Source organism: Nannospalax galili, unplaced genomic scaffold (genome assembly GCF_000622305.1).
Source record: "Nannospalax galili isolate Female #2095 unplaced genomic scaffold, S.galili_v1.0 scaffold155, whole genome shotgun sequence".
NCBI classification, from domain to species: domain Eukaryota; kingdom Metazoa; phylum Chordata; class Mammalia; order Rodentia; family Spalacidae; genus Nannospalax; species Nannospalax galili.
The window spans coordinates 8,080,398-8,103,485 of NW_008339923.1; the positions used below are offsets into that span (position 1 = coordinate 8,080,398).

At 42.2% G+C, this 23,088-nt stretch overlaps 1 protein-coding gene and 1 pseudogene across 1 annotated transcript in view; one reads left to right on the forward strand and one right to left on the reverse strand.

Annotated features, from left to right (window-relative positions):
- The window catches only part of Twsg1 (twisted gastrulation BMP signaling modulator 1), a 36,225-nt gene extending 26,520 nt beyond the window's left edge, over nt 1-9,705 (forward strand). The window contains exons 4-5 of the mRNA XM_008834672.3: nt 3,354-3,620; nt 6,988-9,705. Coding sequence (XP_008832894.1) covers nt 3,354-3,620; nt 6,988-7,169 — 449 coding nt within the window. The 3' untranslated portion in view covers nt 7,170-9,705. The remainder of the gene's footprint in view (nt 1-3,353; nt 3,621-6,987) is intronic.
- A 10,550-nt stretch (nt 9,706-20,255) lies between these two features.
- LOC103735454 overlaps nt 20,256-23,088 on the reverse strand; it is a 6,227-nt pseudogene continuing 3,394 nt past the window's right edge.

Genomic DNA, 23,088 nt, shown 5'->3' on the forward strand with positions numbered 1-23,088 from the left:
TGCATTGTGGTCTGATAGAATGCATGGAATTATTTCACTCTTTTTGTATTTGTTGAGGCTTGTTTTGTGCCCCTGTATATTGTCGATTTTGGAGAAAGTTCCATGGGGTGCTGAATACAAAGTATATTCTTGGGTGCTTGGGTGAAATATTTGGTAGATGTCTGTTAGGCCCATTTGATATATGGTATTGTTTGGTTCAGATGTCTCTCTGTTAATTCTCTGTCCTGTTGACCTATCTAATGGAGACAGTGGGGTATTGAAGTCCTCTACCGTTAATGAGTTGAGATTAATCTGAGTCTTAAAGTCCTGTAGTACTGTTTTTATGAAGTTGAGTTAACCATAGTTTGGTGAATGTATGTTCATGATTGTAATATCTTCTTGGACAATTGTTCCTTTGATCAGAATGAAGTGGCCCTCTTTATCTCTTCTGATTAGCTTTAGTTTGAAGTCTATTTTGTCAGATATTAAAATTGCAATTCCTGCTTTTTTCTTAGTACCATTTGCTTGGAATATTTTCTTTCCATCCTTCTACATTAAGGTAGTGTCTGTCCTTGAAGGTAAAATGGGTTTCTTGCAGACATGACAAGCATGGGTTTTGTTTCTTTAAAAATATTTTATTATTTTTATTTTATGTGTATTCGTGTATTGCCTGTATGTAGGTAAGTGCACCCGTGTCATGCAATGCCCGTGGAAGACAGAAGAGGCCATCAGCCCCTTGGCTTTCTTTCTTTTTTTTAAATTATTTTTATTTTACGTGTACAAGTGTATTGCCTACATGCATGTGAGTGCACCCATGTTGTGCAATGCCGCAGAGGTCAGAAGAGGGCTTTGGATTCCCCTGGAACTGCAGTTAAGGATGGTTCGTAGCTGCCATGTGGGTGCTGGGAATTGCACCCGGGTCCTCTGCAAGAGCAGTCAGTGCTCTTAACCGCTGAGCCATCTCTCCAGTCCCTTGGTTTTGTTTCTTTTTTTTGTTTTTGTTTTTTGTTTTTGTTTTTGTCTTTTTGAGACAGGGTGGCCCTGTAGCCCCAGCTGGCCTGGAACTCACTACGTAGATCAGGCTGGCCTCGAACTCACAGAGATCTGCCTGCCTCTGCTTCCCTGATATTAAAAGCATGTGCCACCACGCCAGGCTTGGTTTTGTTTCTTAATCCATTCTGTAAGTCTATGTCTTTTAACTGGGAAGTTCAGTCCATTGATAGTTAAAGTTATTAATGAAAGATGTCATTTTTATTTCTGTTCACATTCTTGGTATAGCTGTGCGTTTCCATAGTTATACCTTCATTCAGTTTCTTTCCGTAACCCCTTGGGTATAGTTGTTCCTTTCTTCTGCTCTTTGTATCCTTTCAAGAACTCTTTGAAGGGCTGGTTTTGTAGACATGGATTCTTTTAGCCTGTTTATATCATGGAAGATTTTTCTTTCTCTTCGACTATAATAGACATTTTGGCTGGGTAACGTAATCTGGGTTGGCATCTGTGGTCATTTAGAACTGGGAATGCTTTGGTACGGGCTCTTCTGCCTTTCATGGTTTGCACTGAAAAGCCAGCTGTAATTCTGATGGGTTTTCCTTTATATATGACTTGATTTTTCTTTTGCTTTCAGTATTGTCTCTTTGTTCTGTACATTTAGTGTTTTTACTATGATGTGCCATGGAAAGTTTCTTTTCTGGTCCTGTCTGTTTGGTCTTCTATATGCTTCTTGTATTTGTATGGGCATGTCTTTCTTTAATTTTGGGAAATTTTCTTCCATGATTCTGTTGAAGATCTGGTCCATGCCATTATCTTGGGATTCTTCTCCTTCCTGTATGCCTATGATTCGTAATTTTGGTCTTTTTATGGTGTCACACAATTCCTGCATATTCCATTCTTGTGCTTTCTTAAATTTTTCATAATCTTTGCTTGAGTGGCCTAGTTCGTCCACTTTTTCTTCCAGTCTTGATACTCTGTTTTCCATTTTATTCATCCTATTGGTGAGGCTTTCTCCTGTCGTTTCTAATTGGCTTACTGAGTGTTTCACTTCCTTCTTTATTGAAGCCTGAGTATTCTTCAATATTTCTAATTCTTTCCTGAATTCATTCAGAAGTTTATCCCTATCTTCCTTCGTTCTTTGATTTCTGTGTTCTTTAATTCAGTGAATTCTTTTATCATGTTTATAGTTCTTTTGAATTCCATGTCCTGCATGATCTCTAGAGGGTTCTCACTGTACTCATTTACAGGACTGTTGGTACTTGGTGGGGATATATTATTTTGGTTTTTCATGTTATTTTTCTCTGTGACTTTGACATGTGGATTTCTTTTGTAGTTTCTGATTCTTGTGTGAGACTCAAGCCTTCCTTCGTTGAGTTTAGGTCTGCTTCTTTTTGTAAACTTAATGTGCCTTTGTGGTTTACTTGTTGGGCATGAAAAGCTGGCTGGTTTAGGCTTCAGGTGCTCTCTTTTGATTTTACATTGGAGGGCCCAAATTGCTTTTGTCTTGCTACTCAGTAGTTCCCACAGAGGCCCCAGTTGGATGAGGATCAGATGCTCTTAGGCTTTCTCCTAAGGTCTGGATCCCTCCAGGAAAGATGCTGGCCCCAGGAAGCTAGGGGTTTGGGCCACCCAGGTATGCAAAGGGAGGTGGGGGCAGGAAGTGGCCCTGAGGGCTCCTAGGGACTAGAGGGAAGAATTGGGGTCTGGATGCAAAGGATAAGGAAGCAGTGGGGAGTCTGGGCCCAGAGGTCAGTCCAGAGGTCTGGGTGTCAAGACAAGAAATGGTCCAGTGCCCAGGCTAGGAGGAGAGATGGCATGGGGGAGCTGGGAGGGTGAATGAGGCTGGGTGAGTCAAGGCACAGTGGGCACCGCAGAACATACCCAGGAAAGATACTGGCCCCAGGAAACTGGTGGCTAGGCTGCCCAGGGATGCAAAAGCCTGGTAACTCATTTTTAACGTTCAAATTCTTGACTGAGTCAGTGAGAGCTCCTTGACATTGTCTTTTGTATCTTTTTCACAGGTCCCATCATTAATTGTGTGCTTCCTCACTTTCTGGGATACACACATGCACACTCACGCATTCCTGGCTCACTGTGTGTTTTTCCTGCCAAAGCCTTAGAATCACACTCCATGGAATTGTTTCTTATTGATGGTTGATAGCTTAGAGAACAAGATCTGTTTCCTTGGTTTGCTCAGAGTGGGGTGGTGTCATTACCCTTAGGCCCTTTCAGGGGGAAAAGAAAAGCTAAGAAAATATCTATACATGTTGTTAGAAACCACTTTTAATGTACAGAGCTTTCATTGCAGGCAGTTATGTAACAAAAATCCCCAAATGTTATAATCAGTGAGAAAAGTAAACCTTTATTCTCTTTGTCTACCCCAGGTATGTGCAACCCTCGAAATTACAGTGACACCCCTCCCACTTCAAAGAGCACGGTGGAGGAGCTGCATGAGCCTATCCCTTCCCTCTTCAGAGCACTCACTGAAGGAGATACCCAATTGAATTGGAACATTGTTTCCTTCCCTGTTGCGGAAGAACTTTCACATCATGAGAATCTGGTTTCATTTTTAGAAACTGTGAACCAGCCACACCACCAAAATGTGTCTGTTCCCAGCAATAATGTTCACGCACCTTATTCCAGTGACAAAGGTACCTGCCAAAGTTGACTCTTTCTGTTCACTCTCTTTGTGGTCTGCTCCTGCGATTTGTGAAACCTACATTAGCGTCATCTTTTGGAGCAGCTTTTTGTTGGGGATTTGTATAGTCTTAGGTAGATTCTGGATGAGGAGGCATGTCGGCATATTAGCAAAACTCCTACATATTCTTGACAGTAGAGGCTTTATTGGAAGATAAGTAACTAATTCTGTTATTTATCTGAATTAGGCTTGAACTAGTCTCTTGAAAACATGGCATCGGCTTGTTTCCCATTATATTATTGCTTGGTGTTAGGTACCAGTCACATTGCCTCATGAGGTCATCTATGCTGCAAATGGTGCCAAGGTCATCAGCTCATTTAAAAAAATTTTAATTCGGGGCTGGAGGGATGGCTCAGCAGTTAAGAACACTGGTTGTTCTTACAGGAGACCCAGGTTCGAATCCCAACACCCACATGGCAGCTAACAACTATCTGTAACTACAGTCTCAGGGGATCCGACAGCCTCTTCTGACCTCCTTGGGCATTGCACAACACGGGTGCACTTACCTACATGCAGGCAATACACACATACATATAAAATAAATAAATAAATAAATAAAATTTAAAAAAAAATTTAATTCTATTTATTATTGTTGTGTGTCTGAGTCTAGGCACATGCACCATCACATTTGTGGAGGCCAGAGGACAATTTTCAGGAGTCAGTTCTGCCCCTCCAATATGGGTTCTGGGGCTTGAACTTGGGTTGTTAGGACTACGTGGCAAGCGCTTTTACCCTCTGAGCCATCTCACCCATCAACTAGAATGTTTTATGAGCAAATTGATATTACAAACATCTCACTTCCAGGTATAAACTATCCCCAGCCTGTTCTCTATGGAAACTGCTGCTGATCACAGAAGAAACAAATAAGACAATGATTTCTACAAATCTGAGAAACATAGCAAACAACACTGTTTAATGAGAATAGGTTATAGCATAATTTTGCAGTATAAAGGGCATATAAGTTTATAAAGTCTTTGATGTTTTCTGATAAAAGGTACCACAGTTTTACTGTAGAAGAATATGGCATTTGTGATTATTGTAATTACATGGTTTTTGTTTTGGTTTTAGTTATTTTATGTGTATGTGTCTTACCTGAATGTATGTAAGTGCACTGCATGTGTGTAATGCCTGGAAGTCAGAAGAGGGCATTAGAGCCCATGGAGCTGGAGTTACAGACTGTTGTCAGCTGCCATGTGGGCACTGGAAAGCAAACCCATGGCTTCTGCAAGAACAGTCTGTGCTCTTAACTGCTGAGCCATTTCTCTGGCCCCTGGGTTTAGTTTTTGGAGACAGGGTCTTGCTATGTAGACCAGGCTGGCCTTGAACTCACAGAGATCCACCTGCCTCTGCCTCCCAAGTGCTGGGACTATAAGCGTGTGCCACCACCCCCGGCTTGAATTCCTTTTTAAAAATTTAGCTATTTATTCTGTCCTCCATTATAATCCAGTTTATATTAAATAGAACTCTGCATGTTAACAATAAAGGCAAAGCAACTTGCTAAATGACAGTACAAATTATTACCTCCTTTCAGGTTAAATTGCTTTACAAATCAAATTCTAGGTTTTGGAAAAAAATCAGAAATATATGGGATGTTATAAAATGTTTGGCTACTGTTTCCCCATTATTAAAATGTAAAGAACATTGTAGCCATATACTGATTCATAAATTTTGTTCAAAGGTCTCTGAAATTCATGACAGTATTAGCTGGAAGCCAATTTCCAGAAACATAAGACAGAGCTAAGTTTTTCCTCCCTGACTCTGTCCTTAGGTATCTCTTCCCCAGATACTCAGTAGCTCCCCCTCCCCTGGCATTTGCAGCTCTGCTGTTTATTTTTAACTGCCTTAACTACCTTTTTCTTCCCAGTTCCATGGAGTCTCTGATTACTCTTTGAGTCTAATGGCTATCCTGTGATAAGTCTTCAATAACTATATGTTGACTGAACAGGTGAAATCAATTTAGCAGGTCTAGTCACTTGGGAGACTTGAGTTCTATTTGCTGCTCACTACCAGCCCTTCTGGTTTGACTGCTCTGCTGATTACCACTTCCCAGGTTTCCTTTCCTAATGTCTTTTTCTCCAATTTTTTTTTTTTTTTTTTTTTTTTTTTTTTTTTTTTGTCCTTTTTGAGACAGGGTCTCCCTGTAGCCCCAGCTGTTCTGGAACTCACTACAGACCAGGCTGGCCTCAAACTCACAAAGATCCACCTGCCTCGCCTCCCAAGTGCTGGGATTAAAGGTGTGCACCACCATGTCCAGCTTATTATTTTTATTTTATGTATATGAGCGTATTGCCTGCATGTGTGTAAGTACACCCGTGTCATGCAGTGCCCCATGGAGGTCAGAAGAGGGTGTTGGATTTCCTGGAACTGGAGTTATGGACAGTTATTACCCTGCCATGTGGGTGCTGGGAATCAAACCTGGGTCCTCTGCAGGAGCAGTCAGTGCTCTTAGAACCACTGAACCATCTCTCCAGCCCCTCATTTCTTAAATAAAAAAATTATTTACTATTACTATATCTGTGTGATAGGAAGAGATGTGCATACATGCTACTGCACACTTGTGGACGTCAGAAGACAGCATTTTGGGGTCAGCTCTTTCCTTCCACCTTAAGGTGGGTTGAAAGAATCTTAATTCAGGACATCAGGTTTACACAGGCAAGTGCTTCAATCACTGAGCCATCTTGCCAGCCTTGTTTGTTTGTTTGTTTAGACAGTTTTGCTGTGTAGCCTAGGCTAACTTTGAATGTACTGTGTTACCCAGATTAGCCTTGAACTCACACTCCTCCAGCAACAACAAAACTGTAAAACAAACCAACAAAAAACCTTTACTCTTTGATCATATACTCTGTTAGTAATTTTTATTGTCTTGTGTTTATTTCATGTATCTTATATTTTACCTAGGTAGTCACATTGGATTAACTACCAAGAGAGTTAAAAACTGAATCAATCTAAAGTGACTGTCTTGTCAGAAAGTGGAACTAGAAATTCTTAATATCTTCTGTTGGCTAATGTGTGTTGCTAATCATTTTGCATTATTTTAATCACTTGCTTTATTACAGATTCTCAATATAACCTTAAAACAGTGTTTTTCAAACTTCTTTGAGCTGGAGAATTCCTCTTTAGAGAAATGCTCAATTTAAAAAAACAGCTATAGCAACATAGTTAGCAAATGAAGATCCTTTTTTCCTAGTCCTCACCTTTGTCCTGAGCTGACCAATAAGGGAACTAAGACAAATAACTGTTACTAATATTCAACTGAGTGGTAGAACTCTTTCTGTTTTTCTGCTTTCTTGTATTGAAATCTTAATTTTTTTATTTTTCAGAGCACATGTGTACTGTGGTTTATTTTGATGACTGCATGTCCATACATCAGTGTAAAATATCCTGTGAGTCCATGGGAGCATCCAAATATCGCTGGTTCCATAATGCCTGCTGCGAGTGCATTGGTCCAGAATGTATTGACTATGGTAGTAAAACTGTCAAATGTATGAATTGCATGTTTTAAAGAATGAAAAGAAATGCAAGCCAAAGCAAAATAGGATGACATGAAAAGTTATTCCGTGAGTCCACTGGCTGCTGCCAATAAGTTATGACTTGTGAAGAATTCATAATGATTTAAAGTAAGGCATATCTAGGAGTGTGTTAAATTATATTACTATAACTGTGCTTACTGAGTTTACTGCCTATTAGCAGTATGTCTTTTTCCTTTGGAGACATGTAGAACTTTGATCATATAAGAAGCAGGTGTACAGAGGATTCCTGGAAAGATCTGTTTTTTGACACAAAGCCTGGTGCTGTTTTCATCCAGCCTTACAAAAGCTTTTTGTTTTGAAGTGATAGTAGAAGGCTGTTAGCGTGAGTTCTGGTTTCTTCACCTGCTAACCCTAGGGCAGCAAGTCTTTATAGTTGTATGCAGTTCTTCACTGTACCTTATATTATTTATCTGTTTTGTATAAATAGAGTAAATATTTAAATATATCACTCTGAAAACTCGCATACAGATCACTATGGAAAGCTTAATTTCAAACCATTTTACATTGGTTTTAGAAAGTAAATGTGTTTCGCTAGGCATGTTAGCACACACCTTTAATCCCAACATTTCGTAGGTAGGCAGAGGCAGCAGATCTCTGAAATCAAGGCCAGCTTGGTTTACATAGTGAGTTCCAGGCCAACTGGGACTCCACAGAGACCCTGTCTCAAAGAAAGGAAAAAAGAAAAAGAAAAGTAAATGTTTACTATATTCTACAATAATAATTTTTTTTAAACCCCTCTTACATAGGACTAGTGAGATGGCTCACTGAATAAAGACACTTGCCAATTCCCACAACTCATTTAGTCAAAGGAGAGAACCAACCCCTGCATGTTGTTCTCTGGCCTTCAGACATGCACAGTGGCATGGATACACATGTACACATGTGCACACACAAACACAATAATAATTAAATAAAAAATTTTAAAACTCTTACATAGTAAAATCCATCCTATAATGTACATGCTGACACTGCTCTAGGAAAAGTTTCTCATTCTCTTCCATTCCCCTGCCAAATTGCTGATGCATTGATGTGTAAGCAGTAGAGTCATCTCTACCAAGAATTTCAGGATGCACCCTTGAAACTGCATTGAATGCACAATGAAGGTATGAGTATGGAAATTGAAAGTAAAAACATTTGCTTGAGGGTTGGAAATTGACTGCTACATCAGACTCCACACAGCATCAAGGCTGGGGATACATGGCCAGGTCAGTGTTCTACACAGCACTAAGGCTGGGGACACATGGCCAGATCAGACTCCACACAGCACCATAGCCAGGCACTGAATGCCAGATCAGACTCCACACAGCACCATGGCCAGGCACTGAATGCCAGATCAGACTCCACACAGCACCATGGCCAGGCACTGAATGCCAGATCAGACTCCACACAGCACCATGGCCAGGCACTGAATGCCAGATCAGACTCCACACAGACCAGGGAAGCACTATAGTTGATTGTGAGGCTGCACCAAAAGGGATCAGCTCAGCATTAGCAAGACAGAGCCAGGTTCTTGAGCAAATGTGTGATTTTGGAGGGGTTTGAAGAAAAGAATTTATGGGTATGAACAGGGAAGGGGGAAATGCTGGGAACACTTAATGGGATCAAATTTAAGACCATTTATGTTCGTTATTTTTGTTACTTTGTAATCCTTTATTTGTTAAATTTTTATCTGAACCTAATGTTCTTATTAAATAAGCATCATATTGTGGGAGGCTAGGTTTCTGAAATGAAAAAAAAAAATCGGTTCAAGATGACGTTCACGCCTAACACTACAGAATTATCTAGTTAACTTCTTATGTAGTGTTTCAATAGAGATGATCTTAAATATTATGTACCCTTCATAGTAATAAAATCCCCACCTTCAAGCATGAAGCATATATCTAAAATATTTGTAGTTCACAGACTCAGTTTTATAAAATTTCTAATTTCTCTAATGCACATTTGAATTAAAAAGTAACTTTTTAGGAACACCTCTTTATATGTCTACATATTTTAGTCTGCAAAATAAATAATGCTCTTAAATATATTTTGTATTATCTGATCAGTAGTTACAGGACCATTTGTGATATTACAGTTTTCTGTTATAAAATTTAAAGCCTTGATACTGTTCTTGCTCTTTCAGCTAACTAGTGACTATTCAAGGCACTTTAGCCTTTTAAGAAACTGAGTTAGTTCAAGGATGTATTTGGTAGTTATGCACTGAGGTGACCTTTCTTACTTTACATAGAGTGCCTCTCTTTAAATGTGCCTTGAAAACATTTTATGCCTTCTTTAGCTCCTATATAGCTAAGGGTTTTCTTGAACCTAGGGGGTTTTAAAGGAACCTGCAGCTAGCTGCTTCATTTCAACTTCGTTAATTTTTAAGAAATATCATGCTTATGAATAGAAGAATGCTATTGTTTATTGGCAGTATGCCTCATGTTTTCTTAATGATGACCACAAACATTTTAAAACTATATTCAGCATCTTTTTTTTTTTTTTTTTTTTTTTTTTTTTTTTTTTTAATAGGGTCTCCCTGTAGCCCCAGCTGGCCTGGAACTATGTAGACCATGCTAGCCTCGATCTCACAGAGATCTGCTGTCTCTGCCTCCTGAGTGCTGGGATTAAAGGCATGTGCCACCACACCCAGCATTCATTATGTTTTTTAAACCTTTCATTATTAAACTTTAAAATGTAGTATTGCTTTTTACCCCACATGTTTCTCTGTGGGAAATCTTAAACCATTTCCTTTAACTGATTTTTATTACTCTGTTTTTCCCATTAAAAATTATCCCCACTGGTATAATTTTTATATTCAATTTTTGTTATTTCTTCTGGTTTACCAAGGCCTTGAGGAATGGCAGTATTTATCTGAAAGATTTGATTTTCAGAGTAGGCATGGTAATACACTTGTAGTTTTACCACTTGAGAGACTGAGGCAAGAGGATCCTCAGGTTCAAGACCAGCCTGGGTGACATAGCAAGACACTGTCTCAAAGCAACTTTTTTTTTTTCTATTTCTAGTTTTATTTTCAAAGTTTTGAGTAACGTTTCTAAATTGAAAGCATTTGAGAAGCCAGTAGCTTCACTGAAATGAGTCCCTCTGTACTATTCTAGCCTAGTCACTCCTGGTGAAACTTTTGTAAAAGTTCATTTTTCTATTTCAGTCAAAATGATGTTGTCTTTATTATAGCCAGTTCAAAAACACTCGATTTTAAAGGATGAGGGTGTAGCTCAGGAGTATAGCACTTGCTTAATGTGTGTGAGGCCCTGGGTTTCATCCTGAGTATCATCGAGGAGAAAAAAAAACAACTAGCTTTTTAAATCAAATTTTAGTAAAATTAAATACATATGTATGTGTAATATCCTTTCCAATAGCAAGACATGTGCTTGCTAACAGACGTTTCTCTTGTGCCCCCCCCCAACATTTAATTATTAATGTAACTATATTGATACTTATGGTACCAAAGCAAATGGTAATACAAGTAAAACTTAGTGTTTATTTACATAGGATGCTATGAAAAAGGTCTTCACATAGAAATATAACTTCTAAAGTTTTAGAAAACAAAATTGTTGTTAGTATGCTTGAACAAATATTTATAAATCAAAAAAAGCATCAGCCTGGAGAAAAGAAGCTAAAACTTCTGAAAAATAAGGTACTCATTAATTAGCCACGTTTGTAAGTTTATACTTATGAAAGCTTCTTTGAAGACTTTCAGTTCCTTTTTGCAGTCCCAAAAATATGTTTATTGCATATTACATGCTTGACAGCATAATAGGGTTGTGTATTTTTTCTTTGATTGTCCCTATAATAAAAAAGTATTTTAATAAAAAAATTGAAAGGAATGTGAATCATGTTTTTATTAATTTCAGCAAAGAACACCAAAATACATTTCTGTCCAGTGAATTTCATGTTCTAAGGATCAGCAAAGCAGTCCACTTTTCTCGGTGGACATCCTACAGATTCTGTTGGAAGACAGATTTGAAGTCTGCCCTCTGCTGTGTCTCTGCTTTATTCCAGCATGGGCACTTGTGAAGCATCCCTCACCGTTCTGCTTCTGCAGACCTCATGATGCCAGCCAGCTTTACAAGAATGATCCATCAGGCGTGCCCAGCCTGCAGGCTGTGGGCCACACGCATCCCAGGACAGCTATCAATGCAGCCCAGAACATTGTAGGTGACTGTCATAATGTAATGTCCAGAGGCTGGACAACCTTGATGGTAGGCATTGGAAAGAGGAAAGAGGTATAGGAAAGAGACTTTGCTAAGTCTCCCCCAGCAGTGCTCACAGGCCAACACTGTTAAGTCTTGGGAGTGAGAGGCTGTGCTGTCTAGTAAATGCCAGTTTACAGAATCGTGTTATGATAGCTTGTGCAGGGGGCCTGGACCAGGGGTAAAAGAGGATGTCTGAGTACTGAGGAGAGAAGATGGAGCTGAGGAACTCGGGAGCTACAGAGAGTTTCAAGGAAAGACAGAATATTTGTTAGGAAAGTTGTTCAAGTGGCAGCTAGTCATATAGAGAGTTTAGGAGAGGATAGAGCTGAGATGCAGAGTCAGAGGCCATGCCTGAAAGTCTGATGCTTAGGCACTCAGGTGACGGCAGTACTAAGGCACACCTGCCCCAGCCAGCAGCCTTTTAAAGAGCCAGGCATGGTGGTGCATGCCTTTAGTCCCAGCACTCAGGAGGCAGAGGCAGTCAGATCTCTGTGAGATTGAGGCCAGCCTGGTCTACATAGTGAGTTCCAGGACAGCTGGAGACCCTCTCTAAATAAATGAATAAATAATAGTATCTTTTCTTTTTAATTGGTACATAGTAATTATACATATTTGTGGGGCATAGTGTAATATTTTAGTACATATATACACTGTATAACAATCACATCAGGGTAACTAGATCTGTCATCTTAGACGTTTACATTGAGAACATTAAAAAGTTCTCTCTACTAGCTATTTTAAAATATTTTTCTAATTCTTGCCCTCCTGGTTTTCCTGCTATGCTGCAGACATCAGAAATTTGCTCATCTGCCTGCACGCCAGCATGCATTGCCCATCCTCTCTCATGCCCTCCCACCCCCCACACTTTCCCAGCCTTTGGTAACTACTGCTCTGCTCTCCACACAGACTTCCACATGCGGGAACATGTAGTGCTTGTCTTTCTCTGCCTGACTTACATAGTTTAGCATGGTGTCCCTGGGCACATCCATATTGTGCAGAATTTCATTCTTTCTATGCCTGAGTAACGATATATGTACCACCTTTTTCTGTATCCTGTGAATGGGTATAGAAAGGGTGGTACATACACCACCTTTGGAGTTGGTAAGCCTGGAAGTCACCTCTGTTACCTTGGGGTCTTAGGAATTTGGGATCTTTGACATTTTAGGGGTTTTTTTTCCCCCTAACTAATAAAAGGCACATTCATTTGACCTCATGGCAGGAGGCTATTGCTTTGGGCTAAGCTCCTTCAAGGACAAACAGATCAAAATTGGATCACACTACATGTCCCAGAAGCAATGCCCATGACCAGTTTTTCTTGAAAAACAAGACTCCAGTCTGCCTGAGCATAGGAAAGTCCTTCAGCTTTAATCTTTACCAACAGAAAAAAACCCAATAAACAGAAATACTAGATCATAACCAAGTTTGATTTTTGTTTTTGTTTTTTTTTTAGTCCATTTCCTTATTCTTAATTTATAAAACCCACTGTTCTGCTATTGTCCAATGAGAATTCTCTTTGCTTTGTAGAGGTTACCCTGATTGATAAATCTCAAGTAAAAGCCAGTTAATTAGACCTGTGACTCAACTTGTTATAATAATCATCTTTTGACTCTTTGACTCTTAATGATTTTTTTTTCTTTTGTTTCGAGACAGTCTCACTTTATTGCTTAGGCTTATCTTGAATTCCTGGGTGCAAATGACCTTCCTGTCTCAACTTCCCTGAGTCCCTGGGACCACAGGCATGTATGATCCCAATCCCTTTTGTTTTAAAGTCAGTACCTCAAGTGTGGAGTCAGGTTCAGCTTTTTGAAAAGGAGAGGTCTCAGTACAGAAGCAGAAAGAGACCCTCCACCCACCCCACTACACACACACAGAGGGAATGTGACCTGCCCACCTTTCTTATTTTGTGCTACAACTAGCTCTGTCTGACACACCTCTACAGGTAGTACCTGCTCCCAGCTCCAGCAAATAAGACCTTTATACTGCCTGGCCTCAGAGAGGCTTGAGTTACCCTGTGGGAACTCAGCAGTGGTAGATGCCTTTTGTCTTCCAGAAGCTTTTCCTGCTCCAGGTATTCTGCTGGATCAAGGAGTGAGAGCCAGAAGCTGGATGGAGGCCACATCTCAATGGCCCACACCCCAACAGGCTCCACATGTTCCCTAGAGGAGGATACAGCTCTGGCACTGATCTTGGGCTCACAAGGAGGCCATTCCTTAGCTGCAGTTGCTCTTTTCTGTGGGGAGTTCCCACCTGAAAATAGAGGTCCAGCCAGTGATCCTGGTCCAAGGTCCTGCACTCCTGTTACCAGGATTCTGTGGATCCCAAAATGAGTGACAGAGGCTTCTGGCTCCAGAGGGGATGGGGCTTGGTCAGATTTGATTGAGGAAAACAGCAAGATGGGATGTGCAGCCCTGGGTTTGCAGAGTGGCATCTATGTCCCCAGGGTCCCTGTCCCACATCACTTCTCCCTTTCCATATCCGGCATTGGTGGTGGTGTTCCCCAGGTTCTGCTTGTTTTCCTTCTGATGGGTCAGGTTTTCACAGAGACTGTGTTCTTGCTCAAATTCAGGTCTCACCTCAAATACCACCTCTTTAGAGAGGTCTTCTCTGACCGCTATATAAGCACCCTCCTGTGCCCCCCTTCCCATTCCCCTGCTTTATTTCTTTCATACCTGATTTCTCCCCAAAGGTAACCTCAGTACTCATCATCTCTTCTAGACTGTGAGGCCCGTGCAGACAGGACCACTATGATGTGAATGTAGTGTAAGTGTACCACCCATAGCGCTTGTTTTGGAAGCTTGGCCCCAGTGTGGCAGGGCTGGGAGGTGGTAGAACTCCTAGAAGTTGGAGCCTAGTGGGAGCTAATTAGGCCACAGGCACCCTTTCTCATTACCATAACAGAATACCTAGCAAACAGTTTGAGAGAGGAAGGACTTATTTTGCTTGTGAGAGTAATTCAGTCTATTGTGATGGGGAAGACACGTGGCTGCAGGAGGGTAAGGTGGATGGTTTCATCCCATCCAGTCAGGAGGCAGAAGCCTCAAGCCCCACCCTTACAACCCTGTGTCTACCAGTGAGGCTGTATGTCTAGAAGGTTCCACAACCTCCCTGAACAGCACCAGGAGCCTGTGGGAGACAGTCAACATCCAAACCTCAGCATGCCCCTCCCTCTCAAGTGGATTAGTACTCTCAGGAATTACAGCTCTCATAGGACTGTATTGGAACCTCAAAGTGAGTTGTTACAAAGTGAGGCCCCTCTGTGTACTGTTCCATTTTGCACAGAGTCAACTTGTTCCCTTTCTGTTTATTTCATCCCAGGAGGCCCTCATCAGGATGCTGTCACCATGTTACTTAAACCTTCCAGCCATCAGAATCTTGAAATCATTAAACTTTATAAAGTACTCAGTCTCAGATATTTTGTTAAGGCAACACAGTAGATTAATACAGAGACCGTTTCTTTTATCACTGAAAGTAACTCCCCAGCCCCCAAAAGTGTCTCACACATGAAGGCACAAACTTTCAAAGATGGACAAATGCTGGTTGTGGTGGTGCACGCCTTTAGTCCCAGCACTCGGGAGGCAGAGGCAGGTGGATCTCTGAGTTCAAGGCCAGCCTGGTCTACATAGTGAGTTCCAGGACAGCTGGGGCTACAGGGAGACCCTATCTCAAAAAGACCAAAAAAAAAAAGATGACCAAATGGTAGATCTTCTACACCTACTTATAATACTGCCTCCTCATCGCCCTCAGAAAAGTCCTAAACCCCATTAAAAGCCTCTCAGGGACTTGCACTCTGATTCTACAAGTCCTGCCAGACACATCTCAGAACTCCACATTTCCAGTGCAAGCCAGTCCCATTGCACTGCTGTCACCCTCTATAAGCTGTTTCTATAGCTTGATATAGTTCCCTCTGCACTGGCTCCTGCCCGGCACTGTTTGGCCATTAAAATCTCTGTTTATCCTTGATCCAGGGCATACTCCTGCAACATGTTCACCTTTGCCATCCCCTTGCCTAGGAGGCCAGGTCTGTGAAGTGCTGCACTTTGACCTAGTGTCCAGGTTCAGTGGGCAAGTGGGCAATTTGCAGATGTTGCCAATACACATTTAGCCCCGTGGTAAGCCACAGGTGTTCCTTGACTGCTGACCCATGAGGACTTTAGGAGAGACTAAGGGGCTTCATGAACAACCTAGCAAGAAGACTGTGCATATTGCTGCTGTGGTTTGTTTGTTGTTTTTGATGTCCTTAAGGAATTTTTGTTTGCAGAAAAGTTTAACAGAAACTAATCCTCATTTAAGAAATAATGTTCAGTCAGGCATCATTAGCACGCCTGTAGTCCCAGTACTTGGGAGGCAGAGGCAGGCAGAGCTCTGTGAATTCAAGGCCAGCCTGGTCTACATAGTGTGTTCCAGGCCAGTTGGGGCTACAGGAGACCCTTCAAAAAAAAAAAAAAAGAATAAAAAAAGGATGTTCAAGGAGGGGACACAATCATAAATTCTAGGCCTAGGCGGCTACATAATAAATTTCTATCTTTAAGAAGAACCCCCCCCCAAAAAAACCTCACAAGTTCAGCTTCTTTAATTCATAATAAGCCTACTCCTTTGTAAGTTTTTAAAAACAAGGTGTAGAGTCTTAGCCAAGATGTAACTGTTATTTGAATCTGCTATCCTACAGTGCCACTCACTGAGATACCATATTTTGAGCCAGGTGTTATGGCCCCCGCCTTAGTCCTAGTACCTAGGAAGCCGAGGCAAAATCAGTCGTTCAAAGCCAGTCTAGACTATATATGAGTTAGAGGCCAGCATAGGCTACATGAGACCCTGTTTCTTTGGAAACCTATTTTCAGGAGTTCATGGTAGACTCCCCTATTGCTGATCCCCCTCCAACCCTATTTTGGTCTCATTTTTAAAAACTTTTTATTACTTTTATGTGTATGATGTATGTAAGTATATCTGTGTGTGCAAAGACCACAGAGGCCAATTCCAGTTGGATTCCCTTGAACTGGAGTTTAGACTCCATGTGGGTGCTGGGAATCAAACCCTGGTCTTCTGCAAGAGCAGACAGTGCTCTTAACTGCTGAGCCATCTCTTTGGCCTCGGACCTCTCATTTGAAATAATTGAACAACTAGAGTTTGTTTTCAGAAAACATGAAGTCTAAGACCTCACCAATGGCAACTACCCCACCTTTACAACCAAGTTTGAATAAACTTACAAGCTAATAACTTATAAACTGTGGTTTTCTGTTAGAGCAACAGAAAATGGACTGTGCTAGATAGCTTTAGTGTCAACTTGACACACCTGGGTTGAGGGAGCCTCAACTGGGGAATTGCCTCCATTGAATTGGCCTGTGGCCATGTCTGTGGGGCATCTTCTTGATTGCTGTGTGATGTGGGTGGGCTCAGCCCACTGTGGGTGGTGTCACCCCAGGCAGGTGGGCCTGTGTTGCATAAGAAAGCAGGCTGAGCAGGGGCCAGGGGAGCAAGTCAGTAAGCAGCGTTCCTCCATGGCCTGTGCTCCAGCTCCTGCCTACAGGTTCCTACCTTGGGCTCCCTCATGAACTGTGTCCCAGGAGATGTAAGCTGAATAAACCCATTCCTCCCCAAGTTGATATTGGTCAGAGTATTTTGGCACAGCAATGAAGAAGCAAACTAGAACATGGACTAAGATACTTTCCAAGGAGAAAGGAGATCAGTGCAGAAAGCCTATAATCTCTGAGCCAAGTCAACCTTCAGGAAGTCCATTCAACAACTGCTGTCTCACTGGTAGCCACTAATTGCAAGAGTAACACCTAAACAAAATGTAGAATTCTGTTGGTAATTAAAGAGAATGTTGAGACCCCAGCAGTTTCTGTCTTGTGTGGGTACAGGTAGGACCCTAAGCACAGAGAGAGGGAGAGAGAGAGAGAGGAGAGAGAGAGAGAGAGAGAGAGGAGAATATGAGAGAATATGAGAGAATATGAGAGAATAAGAATGTAACAAGAAAAATTAAGCCAAAAAATTGTTGTGTGTATGGAGGATATGGAGGGACGAGGGACAGAGAGTTAACCCAAAGAGAGAATGTATGAAAAGCCATAAGAAGTCTACTATCTCAGAACCCAAGTTAAAATGTAATTGGAGTGGTGTGGTGGTTTGAATGAAAATGTTCCCCATAGGCTCCAAGTGTTTGGATATTTTGTCCCCAGATGATGGTGCTGTTTGGGGAGGTTTTAGAAGATGTGGCTATCCTGGAGGAAGCACGTTACTGGGGGTGGGCTTAGAGAATTCTTAAGCCTTGACAGATCTCCAGTTGCTCTCTTGCTTCCTGTGCCTGCGTAATGATGTGAGAGCTTCACTTCTGCTGCTCCTGCTCCAGCCACTTCCAGACACCATACCTCCCTGCCATGACGGATTGTAATATCCCTGGAACTGTAAGCTCAAACTCTTCCTTCTATAAATTGCTTGGGTCAGTGTTTCTATCACAGCAACAGAAAAATGACTAATACAAATGGTATTAGAGCCCATGAGATAAAGAGGAGGGAGACTACTAGAGGTTAAAGGATTAAGTAAGAATGAGAGTAGGAGATTGGGGTAGTGGGTGGGTTAACCCAAACCAAGAATGCACGTATGTCCTTGAAACCCATTAGTAAGCTAATTTTTCTTTTTTAAAGAGTTCAGGGGCTGGAGAGATGGCTCAGCAGTTAAGAGCACTGGTTGCTCTTACAGAGGCCCCAGGTTTGAATCCCAGCGTCCACATGGTGGCTAACAACCATCTGTAACTCCAGTTCCAGGGGATCCGATGCTTTCTTTGGTCCCCGCAGCATTGCACGACATGGGTGCACTCACATACATGCAGGCAATACACTCATACACATAAAAGTAATAAAATATTTTTTTAAAAAAGTTCAAACAGAATTACCCTGCATGGGCGTACAATACCATTCCCCAGACTTGGGTGATTTAATGAAATACACAGTGCAGGGCATGGGATACCTCCCTAGGAGTTACTGGTCAGGGAGGAGCAAGAGGTCTCCAAAACAACACAGCTATTATCATTGCCCTTGGTCACCCGTCATAGCTACATGGTAAGACCCTATCACTAACGATACCACACACTGGCTGCATGACAGAGAGAAATCAATCTCAGGCCAACCATGAAACTTCCTCCCTGCTGGCCATCTTTCATAGTCTCAGAAGGCACTATGCAGACAGCTGGGAAGAAAAGCCATCAGTGGTCTAACCCAGTGCTGGACCCTGCATGTTACAATACTGACCTGCCAGGCAAAATGTTGCCCAGGTGTCATGACTGGGAATAACTAACTGCATTCTGATAGGATTTGAGGCCTGCTCCACAGGAAAGAATTTCATGCCTGGTTAGCCATTAGCCCATGTCTGGGGAGGTCATAGGTATCTCCAAAGTAGAACTTGCTTTGCTAAATGGCCATGTTGTCAAATTGCCTTCTAAACATTTATGTTTATGCACATAGATCTGGGCTGCTCTCAACTTTAATCAGAGAAGCTTCTTTTTGCAGTGGGCAGCATCAATGGAGAAATATGTAAGTGCTGAGAATAAGGTTTTGAGTGCTCAGTGCAAAATAGGACATTGGTCTCAAGTCACATACCGCCAACCACTCACTACCAAAGCTCAAGGAACATCACAAAAGATAGAATGTGAGAGTGAGCTGATGGGTGGGAGTGCTGTGACATAAAGATCTGGCCTTGCTATGGACATGGCTGTCATGAACTCACAGCAGCTATGGTCACCTGTGCATGATCAATGCAGCCAAAATTCCAGCATAGATAGGGAAGGTGCTCTCCAGGCCCTGGCCCATACTGAGATACTATGTGCAGTTGATAGCTGCTGGGGGAGAGAGAATCATTCCTTTTTGTTTGTTTTTTATTTATTTTTTTATTTTTATTTTTTTCTCATTAAGAATATTCTCTCATTCAGAGAATAAACAAAGATTATTTTAAAATATTTTAGCAGTGATTTTCTTGAAGGTAATTTGATTAGTACAGTTATCAATACAAAAAAGGGGAGAAATTACCAGAAATAAGACATGATTTTTAACAAAGTTTCAGGAAAATCTTGATTATTAAAATTCCTTTTAAATCTTATTAGTAGGTCAGATGTGGTGGCACATGCCTGTAATCTCAGTACTTAGGAAGTTGAAGCAGGATTTGAGGCCAGCCTGAGCTACATAGCAAAATCCTGTCTCAAAAACAAAACAAAACATAAAATCTTGTAAGTATTGCATATAGTTTTAGCTCTTCAGAGCCCTCTACCAATAAGGCACCTGCAATAGTGAAGAATTTGCTATTGCAGCCTCAGGAACATTCTTTAGTGTTGTGTTGGTGCTTCTCTGACAAAGCTCATTTTAAGATAGTCACATACTTATGTACATCCTAAATTCCAAGTATAGACACTATTCAGCTGATGGACTGGAGTAAAAGAATATGGTCTTAACCATACAAGTTTCTCACAAATTAGAATTTCATAAAAATATGAAGTGTTAACACAGAAATGATGTGGCAACTGACTTTATGAAAGCTCACACATTGAAACTAAACATAATCTCAAGCTCGTGTGGAGCTATTCTGTTACCAGGCAGCATTCCCTCATTGTATAAATAGCAATTACCTACTGGTTTCTTAGAGCCCAACTAATGATGGTTTTGAAGATCAACATTGTCCATCACCCTATCCATGACTCAAAAAGGAAGGCTCTTCCTGTCTCCTAATTCCTTTTCCTTTAGTTTATCTGAGATGGTCCTAAAAAAGATAAAGAGGTTGTTGAATGAAATGTAATCTCCTGGAGTGTCATCTCCAACAACAGGAGACTTTGACTCAATAGAATTCAATAGAGATTCCAAGTCAGTATCCTTCTTGTAAGGTTCTCAAGGTTGTGGAGAATATCATGCAAACTTCTTGGTGGCTGTGAATCTCTCCATGTACTTCTCATAACCTTCCAGTTCTCGAAGTTTCTTTATTTCAAAAAGATTGCCTTCTACAGCAAGCAGACAGATTTGGGCATCACTGAGGATGCTCTGTGGAAGCATGCTGAGCTCAAGCCAGTTCTCTTCTAGCCGGAGAACTTTAAGGGGAGGACAGCTAGATATCCTCACTGAGATCTGAGATATCTGGATCTGGTAGGTTGAGTTCAAAGGCCTGCAGCTCCCCCACTGTGTCAGGTATACTCCGAGTCTGGTTTTTAGACAGATCCACCACATCCAGGTGCCTCAGGCTACAGAGTTGGAGTGGTAGTGCTCCCAGTTGGTTCCCGGAGAGGCTCAGGGTCTTGAGGGCAGAAAGTTGCCCAAAGGTAGATGGCAGCTCCCTCAGGAGATTGTTGTTTAGGTTTAGCGTCTCTAGTTTTTTTTCAGATTGCATAATTCATCGGGTACAACAGTCAGTTTGTTGTTGTTCAGGGAGAGGCTCCTCAGCTGAGTGAACTTTCCTATTAGCAGAGGCGTAGACTGTCGATCTTGTGTTGGACAAATCAATGGTCCTAAGATTGCTTGTCAGCTTCTGCAACTCTGAGGGGAACTCGGTCAGCCCACGGTCTTTAAACTGAAAGACACCAGTTTTCTGCGCGGTTTCCACATGAGCGCGGAGTGCACTGTTTCCCACCCTAGCGCCGCGGCTCAGGTCCCTTCCGCTCAAGTCCCTTCTGCCGATCCCTAGTTCCCGGGGCCAGCTCAAGAGGGCCAAGGAAAAAGCAGGCGAGCAGACAGCGTTACGGCAAGGTCCTGCTGCTTGTACAGCAGAGCAGAGGCCAGGGCTCCCCGCGAAGCGTCGGTGAGGTCGGTGAGACGGGGAGCCGGAGACTGGCTCGCTAGAGAGAACGCACCGCCGGAGAAGACCTGGGACCGCGCTCGCCTGAGACCCGCTCCCGGGGCTTCCGCCCGGGCAGGAACCTTGTTTGTTTGTTAATGTGTGGCCACTGGTAGGTTTCCCATGCTCCAATGGATGACCCACACACATACATATATGGGCAGCACTAACTGGACTTAGTGGGTATTAAAAAAGGACATGAAGTTGGGAGGGAGCTCTTTTGGTTGGTTGGGTGAAATTTGGGGAGAGCTTGGAGGGGAAACGAGGCGTGCATATATATATATAATCATGTGTCATTGTATTGTATGAGATTCTCTAGAATAAAGAAAAGTTAGCCGGGCGTGGTGGCACACGCCTTTAATCCCAGCACTCAGGAGGCAGAGGCAGGTGGAGCTCTGAGAGGTCAAGGCCAGCCTGGTCTACATAGTGAGTTCCAGGACAGCTGGGGCTACAGGGAGACCCTGTCTCAAAAAGAACAACAACAAAAAAAGTTAATATTAAACAATTGTGTTTGTATTGAACATATACAGACTTTTTTCTTGTCATTCTAAACAATGGAATACAATAATTTATAGCAATTATAATAATTAGGCACTATAAGTAACCTAGAGATGTTAACTATATGGGGAGACATGCAAGGGTTATAAGCAAATACTATACCATCTACCATTTCATGTAAGGGACTTGTGTGCCCTTGAGTTTTGAGTGTCTGAGGGACCCTGGAACCACACCCCTGAAGGTATCAAGAGCAGCTGTTCTATCCAAGTAAACATGAACACTGGCAGCCTCCAAGCAGGGAAAGGAGATGCTGTGGACAAAAGTAAGGAGGGGTCTCATTGTTGACCCTGCTGCCCCTTTGAATTTTGAGCCATGGTAATGTATTACCTTTGCTCAAAGCAATTAACTTTTAGATTAAAAAAAATTTATTTTTATATGTGTGTGCCTGCATGAGTTTATGTGTACCACATGTGTGCAGGAACTCGGAGGCCAGAATAGGGTGTTGAATCCCCTGGAACTGGAGTTACAGGCAGTTGTGGGCCACCACATGTGTGCTGGGAACTGAACCCAGGTCCTGTGAAAAGAGCAGTAAGAGCTGTTAACAGCTAAGCCATCTCTCCAGTCCCAAATTTAAATTTTTTAAAAAAGACATGGAAGCTGGGCGTGGTGGCGCACACCTTTAATCCCAGCACTTGGAAGGCAGAGGCAGGCAGATGTCTGTGAGTACGAGGCCAGCCTGGTCTACAAAGTTAGTTCCAGGACAGCTGGGGCTACAGGGAGACCCTGTCTCAAAAAGACAAAAAAAAAAAAAGCAAAAACTTCGTAGCTCCTTGGTTACCAGCACACATACATGTAAGGCTGACCAGCCACAGTCTGCTAAGAATGCCACTTCCTTCTAAACTGGTGGTATGGCTCAGTGGTAGAGTGCTTGTCTCTCTTGCCAATGGCTAGGACCTGGGTTTCATGCAAGACCATTATCACATAACAAACAAAAATACCACCTCCATAACCAGGTGCTTAGGGTTTGGTTTGGTTTTGTTTTTCGCTATATGGGAATTGGATCCAGTGCTGGATAAGCACACTGCCACTCAGCCACATCCTCAGCCCTTACTCATTGTGCTGGATAGCTTTAGTGTCAACTTGACACACCTGGGTTGAGAGAGCCTCAATTGGAGAATTGCCTCTGTTGGACTGGTCTGTGGCCATGTCTGAGGGGCATCTTCTTGATGAGTGATGTGGGAGGGCCTAGCCCACTGTGGGTGGTGCCACCCCTGGGCAGGTGGGCCTGTGTTGCATAGGAAAGCAGGATGAGCAGAGGCCAGGGGAGCAAACCAGTAAGCAGCATTCCTCCATGGCCTGTGCTCCAGCTCCTGCCTCCAGGTTCCTGCCCTGAGTTCCT